Source organism: Oryzias latipes, chromosome 15 (genome assembly GCF_002234675.1).
Source record: "Oryzias latipes chromosome 15, ASM223467v1".
NCBI classification, from domain to species: domain Eukaryota; kingdom Metazoa; phylum Chordata; class Actinopteri; order Beloniformes; family Adrianichthyidae; genus Oryzias; species Oryzias latipes.
Genome location: NC_019873.2, coordinates 5,093,079 through 5,118,733, shown reverse-complemented (window position 1 = coordinate 5,118,733; position 25,655 = coordinate 5,093,079). Strand labels below are relative to the sequence as shown.

The 25,655-nt window shown below is 39.7% G+C and overlaps 1 protein-coding gene across 1 annotated transcript in view; it reads right to left on the bottom strand.

The window, feature by feature from the left end:
• bean1 (brain expressed associated with NEDD4 1) overlaps nt 1-25,260 on the bottom strand; it is a 55,527-nt gene extending 30,267 nt beyond the window's left edge. Inside the window, exons 1-2 of the mRNA XM_020709286.2 lie at nt 24,846-25,260; nt 8,582-8,687 (exon numbers count right to left, since the gene is read on the bottom strand). Coding sequence (XP_020564945.1) covers nt 8,582-8,606 — 25 coding nt within the window. The 5' untranslated portion in view covers nt 8,607-8,687; nt 24,846-25,260. The remainder of the gene's footprint in view (nt 1-8,581; nt 8,688-24,845) is intronic.
• Nucleotides 25,261-25,655: the final 395 nt, after the last annotated feature.

The window sequence follows — 25,655 nt, the reverse complement described above, 5'->3', positions numbered from 1 at the left end:
AGCAAGCTCTCTGGTGTAACAACCCAATAATGTATCTTTACCGTGTGTGACACACCTACAGATATTTGTTCTTTCTCAAGAAACAGAGATAAGTTGTCTCCTTGTATAAACTTGCAATACATCTGTGCTACAATTCATTACATGTTGCTGCTTCACAAGAAATCACAGAAAGGAATTGAAGAAATAGGAAAGTAGATGTACGCTTGCATTAATCTGAAACTCAGAATGTGCAAGTATTTGTCCGGCTTTTGTTTCAGAACTTTTAGAGCATTTGTGATGCAGTAAAAAGGAAATAGGACCACATTAACCCTTGTGCTATCTTAGATGACCCTACCCTTACTTTGACGTGTTCTCCCTACCATGACAAAGGTGGATAAAGGTGGAAAGATTTCATGTAATCCATGGACACCAGTGAAGATCACAAATCATTGAAAAAAAAAGGTTCAGCGCACTGTCTAGTGGGTCTAGATGACCCAACTCCCAACGTTAAAGTGCCTAGGATAGCACAAGGTTTACAATCTCAAATGTTTGACAGCCAAATAAGCAAATTAGCACGATACGATTAGCATAATAAAATAAAAAATAAACACATTTGACCTTGTAAAATGCTTTAAGAGCTTTTAACAGAGACCAGTTGAGTTGAATGACCAAGTTGTTGCAACAGACAGAAAAAAATACAAGTACTGTAGCTGACTCGTTTAGACATTTTGAAATTATTTGTAGTTTCTAAACAACAAAAAAGCCAACTATGTCAAAATGTTACAAGCCAATTTGTCTACATGTTTTATAGTGAAGTTGTCATATTTTGGACATTATACGTTATCTTGTTGAGATTGTTAAAACCACCTGACTGTATTTCCTTTTCAAGCCGATAACAGGCATCATAAAGAAAGACCACAGGGAGTTTGTCATATGTCATACCAACTAACAAAGACTGTGGATTTGTAGAAAATACCTTTTTGGCAATGTTTTCTGGGATGATATCAAATGTGTGGCAGCCTATCTTCAAGTCGTACCGCAGAGCCTGTTTGAACTCAGCGGCTCTCAACCACACAGCATCAGTCTGATTAGTGGAAAGTCTTCCAGTTTCTGACAGATCTATGAGATAATCTGCAGAGAAAGTGCCTCTATCTATTTTCTATCCAGCCTCTGAAGGAAGATTACAGCCAATCCAGTCACCCCCACTGGAACAGCCACATATATTAAAAAAAAAGTAGTCATATCATCACATCGTGAAAACCCATTTCAGACAGATGTCTTATCTTTGAATGAGAGGCCTGACCTCTTCTTCCTTCAACCTCCACTCATTTTGTCTCTGTTTCTTTACCTTTGATTGTACAGACCTCTCCTTAGCCTCCCTCCTCACTCTTTTGTCACAAGTGGAATGTAGGGAGGATTAAGGTGTTGGAGCAATGCTGTGGAGTAGCATGAGGAAAAGGAAAAAAAAGGAGGTGGTGTTCAATCACTTCAAAAGAGCTCCTGTGCTTAACCTGCCATGTCGCTCAAGACTTGTGGACAAACACCTTCACACAATAACTTTTATGGATAGTGAGGCTGCAAAAACATGAACGTCTCTCCTTCCTCTTTTTATTTTTACATCAATTTTTGGCTTTAAAACAAATCCTTAATTCACCTATAAATGAATTTAGACAAAACACTGTTTTGGATTCCCTTGCTATTTACAGTTATTGTTTTTTAAAGCATTACAAAGTGTTCGATTCTGACCAAAACTGAAAAGCTTTTTCAGTCAGCCCCCAAAAGCAGCACATATAATCATCCTTCACTACCCTTCCACATTCTCTTAATTGAATCTTTTGGTTTTCTTTAATTCAGCGGGCCACATTCCTCTCAGATGGATAGGTAGATCAATAGATGATGGATGGAGAGATGGACAAAGCCTGGGTCTTTGATGTTCTCTTTCATCCCACATTCGGCCCTCTCAGGGTCAAACTTGCCCACCTGTGTGGTGATTTTAATTGTCAGCAGGCCCTGATCTAGGGTAAGTGAGGTGGAACAGCCTTGGTATTTGCTGACCCGTTGGCCCATGAAATCTGCCACCACACTGCTCATATCTATTAAAATAGATTTAAATAAGCGACTACAGTGTGATGAGATTGCATGGTGGATGCATGGACAGTCAAAGACAGATAGGAGGAAGGGATAAAGGGTAAAATGCCACTAAATGCAGTTTTCCTCCCCGATTTCCATAAAACATGGGAATGTGATGATTGATGTGTCAGCGTTGGGGAGGCGAGGCTTTGTGCAGCACTGATAGATGGATGGATGATGTGTGCAGCGAGCAGGAACAGAAGGAGATTCCATTTCAGATCCTGCCTCATCTGATGCGCACACGTGCCACCGCTCAGATATGCAGATAATGTTTAGCCTTTATTTTCAGCAGAGATGTCATATGTGTGACATTGGCATAGACAGACAAATGTGGCAATCTTTAGACACAAAACTGCTGCCAAGTGATGTATGCCGAAATGATTGTAATCATTATAACCTTTTGGTTATTCAAATAACATGTAGGCATTTTGTACAGCAGAAACACCATTTTATTCACCTTTTGGGGTTCATCCATGCTATCTCATGTCCAACATTGTCAGGTAAGTCAAACAAACACTTGGCCCCAGATGGAACAAGCAAAATCTATCATTTTACACTTAAATTGGATACACTAACAGAAAATAGCAACATTTTCATGCTAAACTGTTTCAATTTGTTTATTTTATTGGAATCTGCAGTAAATAGTTAAAAGAAGAGGGAATTTGCTTCCAGCTGCAGTTGCAACTGCATGCATGAGTCTTCTTAAGAGGACTGTGGGAGGGGTTAAGCCACCAGCTCAAACGTCAGCTTGTTGTTAACTAGGAAAAAAGGCTTTAAATCCACCTTGGTAAAAAATAAATCATAGTCTGAAATTGGTGACAATGTATTGTTAAATTTAAAAAGTGTTAAACTGCTTGAAAAAAGTGGCATATTTTATGCGCTTGAAAGCCTTCATTAAAAAACAACAACAAAAAACAAACAACAATATATATAATATATTGTATAATCTGTATAATCTGAAGCACTTTACATATGGATTGATTCTGGTTGTGCTGTTACAAACACAGTCGAGTGTTATTGTGAATATGCTAACATGGGAAACCTGTAGTCGTCTCCACCTGTTTTTTTCACGTGTTTCAAACAATGTTGGGAGTTACAGGTAGTGTGACTACACTAACACTTCTAACGTGGCTAACATGTAGCGGCGTCGAACTGTGTGTTCGTGTGTGTTCACGGTAACGTTTGTTTTAGCAATTAGTGTGTTTTTTTATGTGTTGCAAACAAGGGTGAGTGTCATTGTGAATACGTAAACGTGGCTAATGTGTAGCCCTATCAGTATGTTGGGAATTACAGATATTGTTACGGATATGGTGGAGTTACAGGTGTTGTAGATACGCTAACATGGCTAACCTATTTAACGTGGCTGACGTGTAGCATGTCACAAACAAGTTGTAGTTACTGTGAACGCATTTAATAAAAACTAACTGACCGACAGACACATCTCTGACTCTTTTGTCTCTCTCTTAATGCGCCTTATAGTCCGGTACGCCTTATATATGACATAAATTGGAAAATAAGCCATTCATTGACGGTGTGCCTTATAATGTGGTGAGTCCTATACAAGTATAATACGAAAGTATAGGTATTTTGGCAGTGCTCTTTTCTCACAGAGAATTTTTCGTTGCGCATCTAGATGTGAATCACGTGGACACAGAAATGTTGCTTTTTTTGAAAATAGACTCAGAAATGCAGAAATTATGGGTATAGATTTGCCCAAGTGTTGCTTTACTGCACGGGTGCTCATTACGTCGATCGCGATCGACGAAAAAAAAATGTAATTCTAAAAAATCCTCTGAAACATACGTCACTGCACATGCGTGTTTAAATTCACTCAGCGGAAATTCTCATTCTCATCAGAAAGTCGCTACCTGCCCCGCGGGACGTCAAATCCCTGGCAGAAGACCACTCCAGACAAATGGAGTGTTTACTGAAGCTGCCTCCTGCTATTGCCTCTGCAGTTCTCGCCCGATAAATATGAGCTCATTTAGGAAGCTGTTTTTTTCCGTGGCACACGCTTCGTACAGAGTCAGCAGCGCCTTTTAAATGCCAGGCTCCCCGCATATATATATATATATATATATATATATATATATAAACGCACACATGTGGATCTTCAAGACATTGTCGACTCAAAAGTAGCTCACATGCCAAAAAAGTGTCAGCACCCATGCTTTACTGCTTTATGCACACTGACTGTAGCTGGCATAATCTTACACAGTCTCATAATCTGGAATCAAAGTCTTAACGTGCATCTTCAACCAAGACTGTGTTTTTCTTTTCTTTTTTTTTCTTTTCCCATCTTATCTACAGACATTATCCTCTAACATTTAAAGGTAAAGGTAAAGTCTGGCTAGCTGTCTCTTTGGAAAGCTGTCTTTAAAGGACAAGGTTATTTCAGTTATTTTCCCAACTGCATTGTTTTAGCCAGAAACAGTCCTTAGCTTCAGTTTTCCTCAAGTAGCAATCAAAGAGCATAATCAGTGGGGAAGTTGGGAATTAGCTGACTGGCAACACAACTGCTGAGATGATTGCAAACAAATTGAAGACATAAACTGTTAGGATGAGCACAGCGGCAATCACAACATTACACAACACTCATCCACCCTATTACCACTTAAGAGACTGCAGCAGTCACCTAATTATGTTGTAAACCTAGAAGTAGATTAGAAAATGATGCTTCTTCTCTACGTGTCTCAACATGTTTCTAAAAATATAGTAGAAGTTTATCCTCCGTCTTCTTGTTAGTGAAAATCCTCATGAAGTTTCATTTTTGGGATTGTGATGTTATCTGGATTTATTTCCTTTACATTTTGGAACTGTATAGTTTTTGGTCAATAAGTCAAATAATCAACACTAGATTATTTTAATAAACACACACACACAAACACAATTTGATGACATCCTTTTGGTTGCCCTATTTTCATTTGGCCATTTTCCTCAAAAAAAAAGCATGAATTTTCTAGACTCGTATTACAGGGGGGGTCAAACTCAGTTGCAGAGGGGGCCTAAATCCAAAACACACTTTAGGTCACGGGCCGAACAAGATAAACATTTATTGAACACACTAAAGGCCCGTACACACCGGGATGAATATTCGCCAGGCGTTATTCGCCAGCGTTTTTCGCCACGTTTTTTGTGTTCACACCCAGGCGATTTTCGCTGACGATGAGCCGAGCGAACATGCAATTTCATTCCCTGACATTAGATGGCGCTTAATGTAAACAGAAATACTCCTGTACATAAGGTGGCGCTGCGCAACTTTACGCTTCTTAAAGTCGCTTTTCACTCAGAAGAAGAGAGCAAGTATTTACGCGCTTGTCAGAATCATACAAAGAAAACATGAATATTTCAAGCACCAGTAGCTCCAACTGGTGCATCGTTCGGGGATATTTTAGAATGTCCGTCATTATTTCTTCGCGGCAGTGTAGACGCTACTCGGCGTCTATCTTCTTCGCTGGTATGTGTGCTCAGCAAGGCAGTTTTGTATTTGAGCGCCCCCAATTGGTGTTTTACTGTAACTTCAGAAGCTCCAGACACATGTGCAAAAGCGCCATTCTCATTGGTCGAATAGATTTCGACGCGAGGCGTCAAAAAAGAAAACGAACCCGAGGCGTTTTTTTTTTGACGCTTTGATGCATGGCGTTTTTTCGCGTCGGTGTGCACACTCTCATTGGTGCCCTTTGTTTAGTCACGAGGCGTTAAACGTCGGCGAAAATCGCCGGCGAAATTCATCCTGGTGTGAACGGGCCTTAAAGCTAAACTTTTAAACCTTTAAAACTCTAACTTAACTTTAACTTTTTAAACATAAATATGATTAAAAACAGACAGGAATGTTAATCCAAAATAATAAAATATATTCTGTCAAAATTATGCAAATATGAACAAACAAAGCCAGGAAATATTAATAATTAAAAACAATAAATCAAATTATTGGGTTTTCTTTGCTCTTTTGTCATTTTTTTTTAAGAGCTGCACTCCTGACATCATTTTTAGCAATAAATTCATTTATGCTTGGTGTGTGATGTTCTTTGAGAGTCTTTGGTCCTGTGTGTGTCTCTGGTCCCGTGTGTGTCTCTGGTCCCGTGTGTGTCTCTGGTCCCGTGTGTGTCTCTGGTCCAGTGTGTGTCTATGGTCCCGTGTGTGTCTCTGGTCCTTTTTGTGTCTTTGGCCCCGTGTGTGTCTATGGTCCTTTTTGTGTCTTTGGTCCTGTGTGTGTCTCTGGTCATTTGTGTGTCTCTGTTCCTGTGTGTGTCTCTGGTCTTGTGTGTAATGTCCTGTGTGTGTCTCTGTTCCTGTTCCAAAAACACAACAACATAACTTTTTCTGGATGGATGTGCATATTGTGGATATAAAAGGAAAGTATTTTGACGATCGCAGCCTTCTCAGTGGAGAAAGTGTGTTTGTGTTAGCCTGGGGCAGCAAAGACTCTTCCTGGAAGGGGCTGTTCTCGCTACATCACAATGTGAGAACCCAATTGTTTTCATGGATTGGGAGGGGCAGGTGCTCAGAGCCCAGGTTTTTAGAGGAATACTCAAATCAAAATATCGCTTTGGGATCGTTTATAGTAAAAAATGAACATTATGGTAAACTCAAAGGCCCAAGAAGTTGGTTTGAATGATATAGACCCTTTAATATTTATGTGGCAAAGAGTTATGTGGAACATGGTCAAAGCAGAAAATTAAGGCCAGAAGCTGCGTTCACAGCGCCCTCTGAAACACATATTCAAGCGACCACTTTCCGAGAAAAGTCTCTGTAAATGTGCAATTATGCGCATCTTGGGCTTCCACGTTCAAAACTCTCACGTTCATGCTTTGCTTCGCAAGTTTCTACCTGCAGTTTTCGGACTCTTCATATCAAATGCGGGGCTATTGAATGGTGTAGAAAGTTAAACTCTGTTGAACTCTGACCAACGGATGGCATCCTTTTAATTCCCGGAAGTAACCGTTTAAAAATTAATCATGAACGAGGAATAAGGTTGAGGTTTCAGACCCCGTGTGTATGTAGAATTACTGTGTCATTTTAGTTGACTTCCAAAAGGGCCATGATACCAACATGTAAAACAACACCAAAATAGTAAAGGCTTTTTCATTTTTTGTAACTAACTCTGGCAGAAATAGAGAAACAAAATGTCCATTTTGAACCATGTTTCTTCACAACAGTCCATTTTTCTATATTAGAAGATGTGTTAATTTCTTATTTAAAAAGTTTTAATATTGGGATTATATTGGTTTTGTTTGTACTTTAAAAGGTCCTCCTTCAATCTTATATCATTGCTGCAGAAACATTTTAAAAAATAAAATATCACCTTTAATATTGAGCATAAAAACATAGCAGGTGGGAGCAAGTGATTGCCTTTCTTTAAATCTAAAACTTTTTATGCTAACTAAACCTGAAAATATATTGATGTATAGTCAATAATTCATTAGGAAGATGGTGGTCACTCTTTCTTCACAAATTCACCTCACATCTGCCACCTCAGCCCCTCACAAATGTGCTCTGGATCCTCCACAGCTGTGTGAAATGTCAAACTGCTCCATGCAGAGCATGAAGAAGCGCCTCAACACATCCAAGCAGCCCCAGATTTTTATCTGTCCCCTCACTCTATTCTTTTATTCAGTTCCTTTTCCTGAAAAGGAAACTGTTGGCGAACGTCTAAATGCCCTGCAGGTAGAGGAGAGATTTCAAGTGTTGGCGAGGGGGAAGATTAGCAGCCAGAAAGGGGTGTGAATAATAGATCAGAGGAGAAGAGAGGAAGAAAGAGAAGCAGATATAAAGGAGGTGTCAAGGTGACAGAAAGTCAGATAGCACAGAAGTCCAAGTGATTCACAAGAGTGGAAAAAGGAAAGAGGGGTGTGCAGAAAATTAAGTTGAAGGGCAAAGAAACGAGCATCTGTCCATCATTCCCTTATCCATCTGTTCTGCCTGTGGTGTGGTCAGGAACTGTTGCATAAGGTAGTGATTTATCTTTAAATGAGAAGATAAGCGTCCATAAATTTAAGTTTAAAGGTCTTGTCCAGTTACAACTACAGGCAGGATCTCCACAACAGCTAATCTGATTATCCAGAAAAAGCACACCACTGAATGACTGGATTAAAAATGACTTGCATGGCAAATCAAGAAAAAATGTGGGATTATTTCAGCTCATGTGGTCTCTGCTCATACGTTTGTATTTAACTCTGACAGACTATAACTAAACTACATAACATTTTTTTAAAAGTTAGCTGTTTTCTTCTGTCAGTTATGGTACGAGGGAAAACCCACCTTTTGTGCCCAATCTTTCAGAGACAAATCAATTTATACCCAACAATGAGGTAACAATTACTGTCATGAGGATATCTACCCCCAATCCACTGGTGTCAGTACAACAACCCACCTTTACTGTCAACACTTATTGTTACAGGATTAAAAAAAAACACTGCAGGCACTAAAAACCTGTGTGAGAGGGGAGACAAGTAGAGGACTGGGGTCTTACCTGAGCAGATCAATTTCATCAGCATGAACCCCCCTTTCGCTGTGGTTCCTATTGCTGCATCTCAACAGGCAGGAAGCCAACTCGAACTGCTCTATACACCACAGAGCTGCAGAGAGACGGAGGTATCAGTGAGAAGAAACCTTCCTGAAGAACCACAAACAGCAGGCGGCTGGGTGACGAATGACAGAAACAAACGCAAGAAAAAGTGGAAGAAGCTGTTGTTCCACAGAGAAGACGGGGGAGTGGGGAGACTGATGTGCGTGTCACAACCTCCCAGCCCGGCTGTTTATAAAGCCCCAGGCAGTGTGTCTGTGTGTGTGTCGCTGTTTTTGTCTGTGTCTAGGTGTGTGTTGATATATGTGCTCAATTGCTCTTTCCAGAACATGACCACAGGGTGGAAATGTTCCAATCAATACACACACACAGGTCACACAAACACACAATTACCATTAAAACCTGCTAAAAAAAGTCACAATCAAACGTAAGATGCTGTTCACTCTCAGGAGGTCACACCGAGGAGGAGGAAGTCATTTCAAGTTTGCTGGATTTTTTTTCTACACAGTAGTCACACAGAGTAAATACAGACATCAGGTTTTAAACAACGAGTTGATCTATTGAGAGGAAAATCCTGTTTAGACCTATCCATTTGACTTCAGAATAGCATGTGCAGCCCTAAGTATCAAATTTTATGTGATAACTATCAGTCCACGCTTTCCCATCTTTGAAGAATTTTAACTCAATTTTTCTTTGTATAATTGTTTGATTATAGAAATGAGGTTTTTCCAGCTGTTCACAAAACTTTCTCTAAGTCAAATTTATGCTAGAATCTTCCTCTAAAGGTCAACTCACAGTACAGAATTTTGTCTGTTCCCAAGTAAGTCATCTGATCCCAAAACACAGTCAGTTTGGCTGCTGTAATTCCATTCATTCCACTCTTAAGCCATAGGTGGTTGGTCTGTGTTGTTGACTGTATACATTTGGGTAAAAAGGCATTAGGTCAGCCACCAATTGTCCAGTTCTCCCACATAAAAAGAGGAGAGAGGCCTTTAATTTTCATCATAGGTATACCTCAACTATGAGAGAAAATGAGAAAAGAAATCCAGAAAATCACATTGTCTAATTTTTAAAGAATTTATTTGTAAATTCTGGTGGAAAATAAGTATTTGGTCACCTACAAACAGACTAGATTTCTGGCTCTCAAAGACCTGTGACTTCTTCTGTAAGAGGATCCTCTGTCCTTCACTCATTACATGTTTTAATCACACCTGTTTGAACTCGTTATCAATAAAAAAGACACCTGTCCACAACCTCAAACAGTCACATTCCATACTCCACTATGGCCGAAACCAAAGAGCTGTCTAAGGACACCAGGAACCAAATTGCTGACCTGCACCAGGCTGTGAAGACTGAATCTGCAACAGGTAAGCAGCTTGGTGTGAAGAAATCAACTGTGGCAGCAATTATTAGGAAATGGAAGACATACAAGACCACTGATAATCTCCCTCCATCTGGGGCTCCCTGCAAGTTCTCCACCCGTGGGGTAAAAATGATCACAAGAACGGTGAGGAAAAAGAAAATGTGCATGACTATTTTTGCATTACGGGCTCATCAAGTGGGCAATGACCTTGATATTTCAGAAAAGCACCCTGCGTGTCCCATACAGATTTCCCATTTTTCACTTAAAGACGGCTTGTATCCACCCATAAGGGCAGTTATGACTAAGACTTTTCTAACGACTAGTGTTGCATCATCGTAGTGTTGCACCATACGACAGCATCATCCTTACGTCATAAGTGCGTGCAACTTTAGTTAGCCTTAGAAACACTTCTTGGTACATCTACCACACGCACAAAAATGGCACATTCCATTTTCATGAAGTCACTTGTTGTGGCCTCAAGAGAACATCATGACACACCTGTCCTCCCCTTAAGATCAAGGTCGCTCCTCTCTACTACCCTCCACGACAACTCAAAAACCCCCAGTGACTGTGTAGGTCAACCCTCATAATGGTGCATGTAAATGAGGCTTTGACTCTTCAATTGATCCATTTTTGTTCTCTTCCCTTTTTTTTTTTTTTGGAATCATGAACTCTGACCTTGACTTAGTCAAGTGGGGTCTGCTACTCTTTCTCATGAAGTTCTGCTTCTTTTGTGACCTTCTGGATGAATCCTTGCTTTCCTAATGAGCTCAAATAATTGGATTGGTTGGCGATTACTGGGAAGATTCACCACTGTTCCTGCTCTTCCCATTAATAGATAATAGTCGTTCTGTAGAATCAAAAACTCTACAAATGTTTTTTTCAATTGTTATTATCATTGTTTAAAAACCTACACATCTAACTGTCTTGTTGAAACAAACACACTTTAAAGACAACACACTGTCTGCTTCACTAACACACACATGCACACACGCAAAAGACTGTTGTCACCCCAGCTTTTGTACAATGGAGCATTTGTTCGTCACCGAAAAGGAGAGAACTCACAGAATTAGTGTCAAGTTTACACTTTGAAGGAAGGAAACAGTGGACTCAAGCCCCCACTCCCCATCACCCAGAGTATGAACAAGACTTTAAACATCACTTTTTCTAGAGAAAATTATCCGGAAATATAATAAATAGAGAATGCTCTGTGTTAGCGTAGAATTTGGATATTTATTACACAAGATACACAATCTCAAAGCTAGAGGAAGTCAAAAAGAGGCACTGCTATGTTATATATATGTTATATATTCTCATCTGTGCTAAATTTCAGTGCAATAATCATAGGACTTTGCAATAATCATAGGAACAGAGCAATACTTCATGGGAATCGTAATATAACACATCGATACGTCTCTTACTTCCTGTCATAATCGCTCGGTAAACGGCTTGCCTGAGACCAGAGACACAAATTTCGTTTATCCCTGTGATGAAATGAAAATGAAGATATTCTGAATCTTTCAAAAAGAGGAGCAAAGAGAAGATGTACTTTTAAAAAGTTGACCTTTTTTTAATATGCTATATATTGTGGTAAACTGGATTTGGCAAACACAGTTCTCCCTTGCTATATTGCCATTTACGTTTCGCTGATTTTTTCTGTTTAATTTTGCATGCTCTTTTTTTAAACAGCCCACAGTGTTCTGCATGCTGATTGGCTGTTGACCTTGTAGATCAATTTCCTTTGACACATACAGTACAATACATATAATACAGAATATTTACAACAAAAACACTGGTAAAAATAAAAATACAAAAGTTTGGGGCCATGTGTCATTGAATAGATGAATTTGACGACATTTAAAAAGTTAGTAAGCTGATATTGACTGATTGTGTCGTTTATTCCGTTGTCACTTTTCTACTTCCAGAGTTCACATGACAACAGCTCGATCAAGTATGCATGTGCTTGTGAATGTGAACAGTGGTAATTACAAGTGATTGAGCCTTATTATTCATGACACAGCAGAGGTCTGAGAATTAAAAAAAAAGAACCTGGAAAGTAAAAAAAAGACTCAGGTCATTGTGATTTCAGATCCCTCCTCTACCACTTGGTTTCACAGTAATTTGACAGGCGGAGCATGCCATTAAAGGCTTAGTCAAACCGCAGTTATGGTTGAATATGGGCTGTCTTTAGGCAAGAAATGGGCAAACCTGTACAGGGTACACAGGTGTCTGACACAAAGGTCTTCAATCGCTGTGTGAGCCTGTAGAGCAAAAATGTCAGTAAACATTTTTGCATGCTGTGAGCAACCGGTCGAAGTGAACACTTAAATAACAAGTATGGCTATGTAAGGGTTAACTAGGTGGGACACAGGTGTTTTGAATGAACATGTTAGTTTTTTCAAGCCCCCCCAAACCTTGCCCACCACTCAAGAAGCCCATTAGTGCTGTTCATGTGATAAGTGTGTGCTCCTGTCTCCTCCTGACTGTTAGGAATTAAGAAATTGGCAAATAGCGTAGTCAGTGTGGGCATCCCTACGGGAAAGTATGTAACGTGCAAACCCTGTGCATACTGCATTTGTGCGCGGTCAGTAAGGGGGCCAGGACTTGAACCTTTCTAACAGCTAGAAGTGGTGTTAGGGCAATGTATGGTCCATCATAAATAAAAAAAATATCCTCACTGATACTTTAAAAAACATTTACCTAAGGAATGATAATTGTACATTCTATTTACATACCTTACAAACCTCAAGGGAACTGCATGACACACCTGCAATCCTCTTAAGGTTCCATGATTCAAGTCCCGTATATGGTCTTCAACAGTCACGGACTGCTGCTGCTTTTCTCCTTGTCAGAATCAGCTGATTTATGTTGGTCCCGTAAACGGTTGACCGGTTATGGTGTGTCAAAGAGTGTGTGTTATTTTGATGTCACTTGTAAAATCTCTGGTGTTAAAGGGTTAAGTAGCATTCATTTTTCTGTTAACTTTGATTGGGTTGTTTAGAGAAAAAGCATTTCCATCCTGATCTGAAGTAATAACACTGTCACATATTGTTTGCTAATATTTTATAGATATTTTTTCCATGATGTTTTAAGCAAGAATAAAACATTTTGTGTTAATATAAATGTGGATCTGTAATGTATTAGACTGTTCATGTCCAGATTTTCAAATAGAATTGTAATAAATGTCCATAGAGTTCATAAAGAAAACTGAGGAGGTTATGAACCCTATCAACTAATGGAAGAAAAAAGTGAGAAATTCGAGAGAGCTCCCATAATTTCCAGAGCTTGCTATTGTAAATAAAATATATGCTAGAACATTTTAGCCAAAATAAAAATATCCTACCTGTCTTCACTCCAAAAAAAAGCTGATGAAAATTTTGCTTTTTCGTCTTCATTTTTTTGGGGTGATAACTAGGGATGCAACGATACAATTTACTCACAGTTACTCACGTGTACCAAAGAAGAAGAAAAAACACTTTTCTGTTTTTGACAAATTCATTTTTAAAAGGCTAATCAGGCCTGCTCATTCCTGGTTCTCAAAATCTACCACCCTGCCTGTTTTCCAGCTCTCCCTGCACTGCCTGCTGCTGATTACCTGGACCAGGTGTGTTCATTCAATCAAATTGTGGAGGCATCTGATTGAGCTAATCAACAGCTAGCAGGGCTTGGAGATCTGGAAAACAGTCAGGGTGGTAAATCTCAAGGACCAGGATAAAGCAGCACTGGGCTAAGTAAACCAACACATTCAAATAAATTCATGTATAACTCTTACCAAACACTAAAGAAAGCATTTAAACAAAACATTTGTACTTACTGTAAACATTAACATTTCAATGTTAAAGTACTTCATACAGAATTCAATACTTGTAAAACACGAGTGTAATGAAGATAACAATCAAACTCTATGGCAATAAACATCCCAATAGTGTTGAACTTTTTTGTGTTTCAAGGAGGCAACAATTAAAAGGCCTCTTTAAGAGACCTCTGAGTTATGTTTGCTACTATTTTCTACTCAGCTGTCCCACTTTCACACAGCGTCACAACTGAATGGTGATGCTGGAGATGATGATCATGCTGGATGTGTTCCAAAGCTGCCGATAACGCACTTTTTTTGTTGTTTTTTTCCCCCCGGTCACTGTGTTTAACAGCAAACATCTCCTCACTGCAGACATGTATCTAGGTGACAAATCTTCTAACATTTCCCTCTAAGCTACAAAGTTATTGCTTTCAACTAGCCTCAATGGCTTTCTCTAATATTTTTAGTAGTAGCCAACTAGCACTAGTTCTGCTGCTAGTATCCTCTGGGGTGGGGGTGGGGTGTGGTGGGGTGGTGGGGTGGGGGCAGCAGGCTCTGTTAACCTGTGTGAGGCTAACAGAGCCATGGAAAACGGTACACAACTGTGGAGAAGCACAGATTTATTGTACTGGGAAAAATATTGGTAAATATTTTTAACCCTTGTGGTATCTTAGATGACCCCACCCTTACATTGACGTGTTCTCCCTACCATGACAAAGGTGGATAAAGGTGCAATGTCATGTAATCTATGGACAGCAGTGAAGATCACAAATCATTGAAGAAAAAAGGTTCAGAGCTCTGTCTAGTGCAGAGGTGGGCACTGAGGGCCGCAGTCCTGCATGTTTTCCAGCATACCCTGCTCTGGCATGTTCTGATTGGCTGGACACACCTGAACCAGGTAATCAGCCATGAGTAGGGCAAGAGTATCTGGAAATCATGCAGACACACCGGCCCTCGAGGCCTGGAATTGCCCACCCCTGGTCTAGTGGGTCTAGATGACCCAACTCCCAATGTTAAAGGGCCTAGGATAGCACAAGGGTTACGGCGTATTGAACCTGTAAGGAACGGATGGTAAGGGGCTGAATATGCAGGAGACCAAAAACAAGACAGAACCCAGAGAGCAACAAAACTGCTGGCAGAGCAGATGACCTCACAATGATGCACTGAAACCCAGACACTTCAAAACACTGAGGGTATTTCAACTGAAATGAAGCCAGCTGTGAATCATTATAAACCTGAAACTGGTGTGACTGACAAAAGGGACCATTCAAAACAGAACAAGACCAAAACCATGACAGAACTGTAAAAACCAAAACCAAAGTTCACAGTTCTCACAGAACCGAGAAGAACATTTATGATTTGTTTTTACTGTGCACTGTTCCATCCCTAGTGATAACACACAAATTTGAATGCTCCAGTTCAGCAAATTCCAACAAAGACTGTGGCGATATTGATGGTGGGTTAAGTTTTAGTATAATTTTTCACATTGTGCATTTATTTATTTATTTATCATTATTATTTTAAAATAAACCAAGTCATTGATTAAACATGCTGTTTTTATTTTTGGTTTGTGATATACATTAGCCTCTTTATCTGGAAGACCTGGTTCCGTATTTTTCGGAGAATGTCACAGGAGCCCCCCCAAAAAAAAATCCAAATAAAGAAGAAAATCTTATATGAGTTGCACTTTTGGGCGAAAAGTGCAATGCTTCTTAACAAATCCGTCAAGCCTGGTGTAATGCTGCTTTCCCCCTCAACATGATTGACATATCAAATTTGCGTCTGCTGCCCCTTTATTGACGGACGTCAAATTTGATGCTCAGTTCTTGTCCAAAAAATTTTTTATACACTAGATGCTCCCGTCATGGGTGGTAGGAGCTACTGTCAAGTGTTTAGCCTCATCATTACATATGAGGATTGTATATCTCAGTTACCACGAACGACCGATCAGGGTTATTTATTTTGAAGAGGATCATAATCATGTCTTCATGTCTGGGTTCTTGAGATCATTCAGTCTTTTTTTTTTTACGGCTATGTTTACCTTTTGCAGTAGCTTTCAGCTGTACTGCCGTCTCTCTGTGACCCTGTTTGATGGTCTGATGTCCCGTATTAGTCCAAGGCAGGAAAAAATGAGAACAAGAATAATAATGTCTTGATGCAAATAAGGAAAATATCATGAAGTTCAGAAGAACAATCAGATTCTCCTCCATGTTTGTTTTGGACGGCATTTCTTCTAGCAAAATAACAAATGTGTGAGACAAAGTATTTTTTTTGGGTTTAAATTACATATAAGTCCCTCCTGAGGATAAGTTGCACTTTTGGCCAAAGTGCAATGAACACAACTTATACTCCAAACAATACTGTATTTTTTTAAAATGTACATGAAACTTGTCACATTTGAGACCCGTTCAACTCGTTTTCAAACTGTTTTTCATTATGTATTTGAACTGTATCGCCTATAGGAAGTAAGTTCATTAGCAAACAGGCGGAAGCAGCTCAGAGTTGAAAGTGATAAGAGTTGTTTTTTCTTGTAGCTGCCAGCCTGAGAAATCTGCCAATCTCTAAATTGTGAGCAAATGTCCTGGGAGAGTGTCGGCTGGAGCTGAAATGTTTGTGAAACCTTCACGTGAACAAACAGAGCAGAGAGTTAGACTTGAAGCAGACAGAAAAAAAACTTTGCTCAACATTTGGCACGCCTCTCCCTTGTCTTTTGAAGCTGATCACTTTTCTTATTTTATCGGATAAACTCTGGGAGAAATGGTTGTTTTCCTTTTGGTAGTTGGTGTTATACAACAGCACTTTCACATTTTTAAAGTCAGATCTTACAGGCAGAGCTTTGTTCTTATTAGAAATGAGGAAATGATGATGAGAGACAAGGAGAGTGATCGACAGGACCACTTAGAGAAAGAGAAGCTGGGAGCATCAGGTATCGCCTGTAAAACTGCAGCAGCACGCCATCATTTCTTCATCTTGCCGTCCTGATATTCCCTCTCTTTCCGATGCTCTCAATGTCCCTCTCTCCCTCCCCTCATCCATCTCCTCCTAGCTCACTCTGACAGTCCATTTGGCCCATGAAGCCCCGTCATCCATTCAGCCTGTCAGTCCTGGCCAACATTCTCACAGTTTGTAGCCCAGCAGGCAGGAACTGAGGTCAGGGCAGAAACGTCGTCACAGAACACCCGTGAGGTCAGTTAGTGTGACGGCCGAGTCACACTAACTGACCTCACTTTAGAAAGATTAGAGGGCGGGCCGCAGCAGATCTATCTGGTAGATCTATAAATCTTGCAGATCTATCCTCACATATCTGGAGATATGTGAGGAATATTCTTCCTGGCAAGACAAAGATATTTATCTTCCCCAGATTAAGGACAACCAATTTGTATCCCAAAGATCATCTAACTATGTCCAAAGAGCCAAAATCATCACGGACAGGAAAAGTGATTATTGGCTTCTAACACAATTTCTATGGTTTGACAATAACATTGTCAGATTATTTTTTCCTAAAAATACATTTTCTATTTCAGGACACCCAAGGTGACAGGACCAAATATTGGCACAAAAACACAAAGGCAAAAACAAAACAGTGTAAACGGGAAGGAAAAACCTGGGGAATAAAAGTGTTTGGTTTTAAAAAAAAAGGAAAAGAAAATTTCTGGATGTTTTTGATTTTTGCTGCAAAGTGACGAGAATTAGGAAACCTCCATTTCTGTTTTTTTAAATGCCTTGGCAGGTTTTAACAGCTTTTCTCCATCACCCATTAATTTCGCTGATTCAAAATTGTGTTTAATCTTTATTTTATAATAAAACTAAAAAATAAAGGTTATAAAGTCAAAAACAAACGAATAAATATTACACCTCAAAATGAGGTGTAATATTTTGAGTAATACCCAAATAGAACTCAAAATATTTAGTTATTTAAAGATTTACAAACAAAAGAATCTTAAAACGAACTCTAAAATTCACAGGCAGCCAGTGAAGGGTAGTAGGATGGGGGTGATGGTGTCCCTCTTACGCGCTGAGACCAGAACCCAAACAGCCATAAACTGCCATAAATGGAAGAAGCTCAATTTTACCACTGAGGTCATTTGACAGTCAAGTTTAAAATCGCTGTCCATTTTAAAACCCAGGTTTGAAACAGATTGTTTTAAATGTGGAGTCAAGGGACACAAGTCCACTGAGTAGGGGTCACAGGAGCTACAAACACCATCCCTATCGTTTTGTTGTCATTAAAATTCAAAAAGTTTAGGGCCGTCCAGTCTTTGATGTCTTTTAGACAAGACAGTAGTGATGTAATGGTGCAACCTTTCTTTATTGGTAAAAAGATTTGACAATCGTCAGTGTGACAAAATAAGGAAGCTCTGTGTTTTCACAGGAGGGAGCCCAGAGTGAGGAAGTACAAAGAGAATAAAAGTGGTCCTACAATAGAGCCCTGTGGAACCCTAAACAACAGTGAAGCAGTTACAGAATAGTATCCAGGGATGCACACAGGGATTCAGTGGGGTCTGAATGGCTTTGAGGGTCATGGGACTGCTGGAGCCTATCCTATGGCTCCTAATGGATGGATGGATGGATGGATGGATGGATGGATGGATGGATGGATGGATGGATGGATTTATGGATGGATGGATGGATTTATGGATGGATGGATGGATGGATGGATTTATGGATGGATGGATGGATGGATTTATGGATGGATGGATGGATGGATGGATTTATGGATGGATGGATGGATGGATGGATGGATGGATGGATGGATGGATGGATGGATGGATGGATGGATGGATGGATGGATGGATGGATGGATGGATGGATGGATGGATGGGGGCTATTGGTCTCATTTAAATACAGGAAAAAAGATGAAGAAACAAATACTGTGAAAATAAATGAAATACGGTGGTATGGAAAAATGCAGGAATATAAAAAAGCTAAATAAACTGCTGAAATACAGCAACACAAATAAAAAAGAACTATAAATCCATGAATAAATCAAACGGTACCTATCTATGCAATATGCTGCTTCATGGTTTTAACCCCCCCCCCCCCCCACTCACACACACACCTTTTATAATCACCCTCTTACCCCCCCTCTCTCTAACATCCCTCTCTCTTCTTCGCTCCTTCCTTTTCCATCTGGTCCAACACAAAAGATTTTCAAATATGATTAAAATGAATAAAGTTTGGCCTCAATTACAAAAGGGGTTTATTCAGACATACTTCTGGTTTGTCAGAAGATTAATAACCCCTGTTGTTAAAGTAAAAATGTCCAACACAAGAGGTCTTCAGCTCTCATCTGCCTGCCCAGCTGTTAGACAAAACACGTTTAAAAAAGAACAAACAAACAAAAAAAACATGTGTACCTACATTAATACCTTTAGGTAGGGGATTTTGACCAAAAAAATAGCATGTTTTAATTTTTGGTGGTATGGCATGTATTTGTCCCAGCTGGGGGACCTGCAACAGAACAGAATCTGTGTGGAGTTTGCATGTTCCCCGTGCATGCGTGGGTTTTCTCCGGGGCTTCCTCCCACCGTCCAAAAAGATACTTGATAGGTTCATTGGTTCCTCTAAATGGTGAGTGTGCATGGGTGTGTGATTGAGGCGACAGACTGGCGACATGTCCTTTGACCACAAGTGGCTCCGGCAGCCCCGGGAACAAACTGTTTAGAAGATGACTGCTGCAACAGAAAACAGGTTTATATGCCTCCAGCACTGACTGTGATGTCCAAATGGGTAAAATGCTTTAAATTTCCAATGGAAGAACTGACGTCGTCGTATCATGACTGTCATGAGTTTTCTCTGTTTGCGGTTCGTCATGACACCATCAGAGCTTCGCTGTAGTTGAAATAGCACCAATAGCACTAAAATCAAGAGCTGAGGTTTCAAGGGATGAAGGAAGTTAGGTTTCCAACAGATCCAGTGCTGCTGGAATCTGAGCATCAGCTTGGCCTGAAGCCGAAGGGCTTTTCACTGCATTGACCTTCACAGCTGGCTGGGGGGGGGGGGGGGGGGGGGGGGCTCTAAAATAACCCTTTAATACTCTCCAGGGAACCTGGAACTAAAAATTGCATCCAGTCAATTTCCATCAAAACTTTCCAAAAAACAAGTCTCACTGTTAAGAGCAGGTTAATCCACAGCTTTGTCCACATACAAAAATGCTATTTTTTAAATGCAGAAACATTGTTGACATGAATGTTAGTCATTAATGGATGGTAACAAAGATAAAAGCGTTTGACCGGCAGCCCTGCTGCTGTGAGTGCAGGGTTGTAAAGGCTGCTGTACTTCACTGCTGAAACAAAGGAGTCAAAGTGTGTGGGAGGAAAGCTGAGCAGGAGAAGGATGAATCTATCCAAAAATCACTGTAACACGCCTACAACACGCCTGCAGGGACCTCCAGAGTGTTTGCACGCAGTGCCCACCAGAACATCCACCTTATATTTAATTGCTTCCAACACTGTCAGTATATCTTTGTGTATAGAGATTTTTCATTCCAAGTAAAAACCTTTATTACTACATTTTCAAAATTTATTTTGCGGTAACTTGCGGTTCTGTGCAGGGACTCGTTATGTAGCCATGAGCTGTATAAGTACTGGGTTTGCAAGGAAAATAAGCATTTATAGGGTTGTTATCCTGGAGAGTAGCTTGTTCCACCATGTTGGACTGATTCAAGATGTTTGCTTACCTCTCCTAACACCACTACGCCATGGATTGTGGTGTTTGTTTCTATTTGCGTATTCGTTAGGCACACATTTTTCTACTATTAAAATGGTGATACATTAACCAACATGTGTAGAGATGACCCACGCCGATCATCATTTGATGTATTTTGAAGTGTTCCCAGTGCTCTTTTAATTATATGTATATATATATATATATATATATATATATATATGAGCCATGTGTTATATATAACTTAAAAAGAGGACAAAGATCCTTATGTGCTAAACTGAGAGCAGGAGTGCTCCCCCTACAGGTGGAAGTAGGGCGCTTTAAAGGCATTGCTGAGGAGGAAAGACTCTGTGAGGTCTGTGAGCTGCAAGTGGTGGAGGATGAATTTCATTTTTTGTTTTATTGTCCTTTGTATGAAAAACAGAGACTTTGTATGTATGAGGTAATAGAAAATAAATGTCCTGATTAGTTTTAGTTATCTGAAGACAAAATTTTACGTTGGCTTTTTGAAAATGAAATCTTTTGTTTGGCAAATTTTGTGTCAAAGGCATGGACAATAAGAATGCACACTTTGTATTCTGTTAGACTCTGATTAGGGGGATTATTGTATTTTTGTGATGGGGATGTATCTTTATGTATTGTGTATTTTGTCTTTCAGTGTCATATAAGCCCGTGTGGGCTGGGCATATTAGTGCATGACACTTAAATAAATCAAATCAATCAATCAATCAATTATAAATATGTTGTTTTTAGCCAAAATAAAATAAGCTGTATTTTGCAACTCTGCCCCCCCTTTCCATCATCCAAAACTTAGCCCTTTTTTTACACTCTCTCTCGCTAGCTTACAGCCCCTCAAACCCTCTAACCTAACATTACCGGGGAAACAAAAATGGGCATATTGAAGCTATCCAGTTTGAGCCAGATGCCAGCTCAGACATTCACAACAATTTGAACAAAGAAATACTCAAAAATGCAATTTTCAGCTCAGTTTTCTTTATTTATGTCCTCAATCATGGGAAAAAATGTCACAATAACACGTTTAAAACACCAAAAAGAACATTTATATCAGAGTGGGTCTTTAACAGCACTGAATTTTGGCAACAATAATTTGCACTATAAATCCCTGTTGTCTATTCAAATTTCAATTTTCATATTTCCACAGCATTATATCCCTGAGGGGTATGATTTGAGATCAGAGTGATTGATGGAATCATTGTAGAACAAAGGATTTAATCAGAATCTAAAGTATACATAGACTGAAAGGGCATAAAAAATAAAGCCAAAAACATTCAAAGCCTCAAGGCCTCAGTCACCTATGACGGCAAAGAATGGGAACGTCAGAAGGCCATCTGAAGGCAGTTTTATCCGATTTTTTTTTTACTGCTTTGTGTGTTTTCCCATCTGTCTTTTGCAATGCCCAACAATTATTGTGGAACTGAGCCTCTAAAGAGTTCGTCTGACGCACTTCCTCTCGGCCCTTTCATGTAGCTCTCACATTCCTGCTGCCTCACCGTGCCGCTTCAGACAGCCTACTTCTGCAATGCCATCCTTTCTGCTTCCGTCCCTGAACCACCTCCAGAGGTAGTCACAGAGCTGACTCACAGTTTGACAGGACAGAACAGCAGAACATCTGCTTGAGGTTGCAGCGACGGATGAGGCGGCTATAATGTTCTGATCTAAAGGGTCGTATGTTTAAATCTTATTGACCTGATTTTAGACAGATAGATGATGACTTTATTAATCCCACAATGGGGAAATTTCATATATCTGTGGCAGCAAAAAACGACATTCAGAAATAATCTATATAACATCAAAAAAGGACATAAAAAATGACATTCATATTAAATTATTAAGAATATTAAATTATTAAAAATTATAATTACAATTATTATTGAAATTATTATCGAAAATGAGATTCATAATAAATAAATAATAAATAATACTACTACTAATAACAATAATAATAATAATAATAATAATAATTATCACAATGATAAAAATAAAATATATCCAAAAATATGTGGTCAACTGCAAATGCTCGATTCATTTCTCAATTCATTCGATTCGATTTCTTGATTCAAAAAACTATATTTTCTGCTTTATTTCCTACTGTGACTTTAAGACGGGCTTTTTACAGATGAAACACTAAGCGACTGTTCTTTATTCAGCATTTAAAGAGATTTTAAAGTTAAAACAGCTCATTGGAAGCAAAATAAAATATCAATAGAAGTTAAGGATCACACTTGTTTTTTTTTTCTCACTCACAACAAACTGTCATTCAGGTCAGCCTTGCTTAACCATTACTCTATACCCGGCAGTGACCCCACCTGCTTATCACTGCTTATCGTTACTAAAAGTGCTTCATCATCAGACTGCAGGCAACCCATCCCACCTTTGTCTGTGTCTTCAGTATTAAACAGATATAAACCCAACATCAAACTGTAAAGTTGCTTTTGTTTGTGACAGAATCATCTGGTTCGTGTTGATTATATAAACCCTTCACTACTGCAAAGTGTTGTATATCAGTACAAGGCTGCTTTTCTCTGCTTCAGAATCCACTGGAATCACATTAACGGCATAAGCAGTTGAAGAGTTAGTCAAACAAAGCTCCGCTGGTAAAGGGTTAAACCATGTTTGTCAGAAAACGTACTATAGTGCAGTATACTGCTTACCTCAACAACAGGAACATTTGTTCTATTATAATTTTCAACAGGAAACTTTGCATTTGTACAGCCACGTAAATCAAACATTGTCATCATTTCATCAAATCATTTCACCCTGTTTCAGTTAGTTTTGTTTGGAAAAGGCCCATTTATTAATTTTTTTCTCTTGCAGCCTCTCTTCATGCATTGAGGCAGAGAATCTGTAATATTTCTTGATTTGGTTTGTAGCCTGCCTTTGGGATCGATCCGTCAATCAGCTGATGAAAAGTTTAAAGAGCAATACAGTTATTTCTTCACCTCACCCTCTAGGTTCCTAGTGAAATATTACGATAAAGATTATACACAAATGAGCCTGAAATCCCAACCCTCAACAGCTCTGGATTTACTTCATCAGCAATATTGGAGCTATCCAGATGCACATTTTGCAGCCAGATTCCAGCTCAGACGATGAAAACAAAGACGTACGTGGATCTATTTGTCTGCAAGTGGATGTTTAGAATGGAGAGGAGCAGGGAGCTTGTAGCTTGCCATTGTGACTTCCACAATACTCCTACAAAACACCTTTATCAAACGCCTTCTTTTGTCTGCTACTGACTTCCAACGATTTCAATGAAGAAATACTCAGAAATAGAAATACTCCTGTAGAATTGTCCTCCATCATTAGAAAATGCTAAAAGATCATGTTAAAAACATGCAAAACACCATTTTCACTGGAGTGAGTCTTTAATTTAAGACATGACAAAGGAAATCCTGAACTAGGACAAAGCTAAAACCCAAACATGATGCAAAACAGGACAAGGTGATCTGAGAGTATTTAAGGAGGGATCAGTAACAAAGCATTTAAAACTGAGACATGGTGCTAACATGAGAAAAAACCACACAACCTTAACAAAAAACAAAGGATGACTTAAAGCCCCCCCCACCCACACACACACACACACACACAAACAAACACACAAGATCTAATAAAAAAAATATATATATATTATTCTCCACCTGGAAAGTCCTCATCTTCAGAAAAATCAAGCTAACAGTCACAAGTAAAGTCTTTTTAGATGTGGGACTGAATATCACCTTCAACCATGCAACCATTCTGAGTCAAAATATGTTTTTTTTTTAAATAGGCTGTGGTTCAACAGCATCAATGGGAATGTGTAGTACAATGTTCAGCAGATTCAATTAAACTTTATATAATATATAGAACATTGATTCATAATTCAGGGTGTTTCAAGATAAGAAGCCAAATACACCAAACCAATCTAATTCAGGTAGGATCCAATTTATTGCATTAAGATTTTTACAGTTAAACTTAGTCCAGATCATGAAGATCATATTTTACAAAAGCCTGTTTTAGCTCAAAAACTTTAGCTTTCTGACTTTTTTGACTTTGAAAAATGTCTCCAACTCAGAGCAAAATCTCTGTAAGGAAAACCGCCAACTGCATCAGAGAGCAGCAGGCTTTCGATCCTCTGCTGTTTACCTCCTGTGCTGCAGGACAGTGACAACTACAGGAGAGCTCCTGTGCAGAATCTGCCTCTGGAAGTTCAAACCTCAACCGCACTAACTTGGTCAAGCAGACACGGAGACAATGGTAGTTCAGAGACTCCTGCAGTGCCTGCTGATGGAGGCAAGCCTCCAACTCTCTGATCCAACCTTACTTTGGCAGCCGCCGCCATATCTGTTCCCGGACGGAGGAGCAGCCGTTCGTGGATCAGGGCTTACCTGCAGCGCTTCAGAGGATGTGTCAGAGTCCTCTGATCCGCTCCGATGTCGCCTCGCATCAGGACCAGCAGCATCCCACCAGCTGGCCTTCCCCCCCTCCGTTCTCCCCCCTCCTCTCCCTCTCTTGGGACTTGGCCCACCTCCTCAGAATAGCGCTCCGTTAAACTCTCGGTGCTGCTCGTGATCTCAGCTCAGAAATGGAGAATCTGTCCGAACCCAGCGTCCTCCTCTGCGCGCTCCCGTCCTTCGCATCCTCGTCCTTCCTCTTCCTCCATCTTCTTCATCCTCTGTCTACGCGACGCGTTTCGACCCACATCCTCGTGACTGTATAAGTCTGTCCCTAGGCGTGTTTCGGTTGGGTTCGGCTCGTGTCTGCAGCTCGGTGTGTTTTGCGGACTGGGTAACTTGCCAACAGATACAGTCACGCGCTTTGCTCCGCACACTCTGGAAAAGATGTGTCCTTTATTCAAAGCATCTTTCATGAGAACATCAGTCACAACTCATTTACTTCCGCTCAGCACGTAACTGCTGTTAATGGCTCTTCTAATGAACGAGCAAACGTTAATGAAGCCAGACATTATTCAAACATCAACTTGATTTAAAACTTCAAAGATTTAGGCCACCAAAAGAGCGCGCAGGTGAACGTCTGCACACATGTTTAAGAAAAACTCTGCATCCATCATTTCATTAAACATCTTTGAAGCAAGTTTTTATCTTGTTTCAATATTTACTTTTCTCACTTTGTCCACATGTTGTCCACTGTTGCCTAATAGCTCCCCTTAGTGGCAGAATCTGTTTTTCCCCTTCATC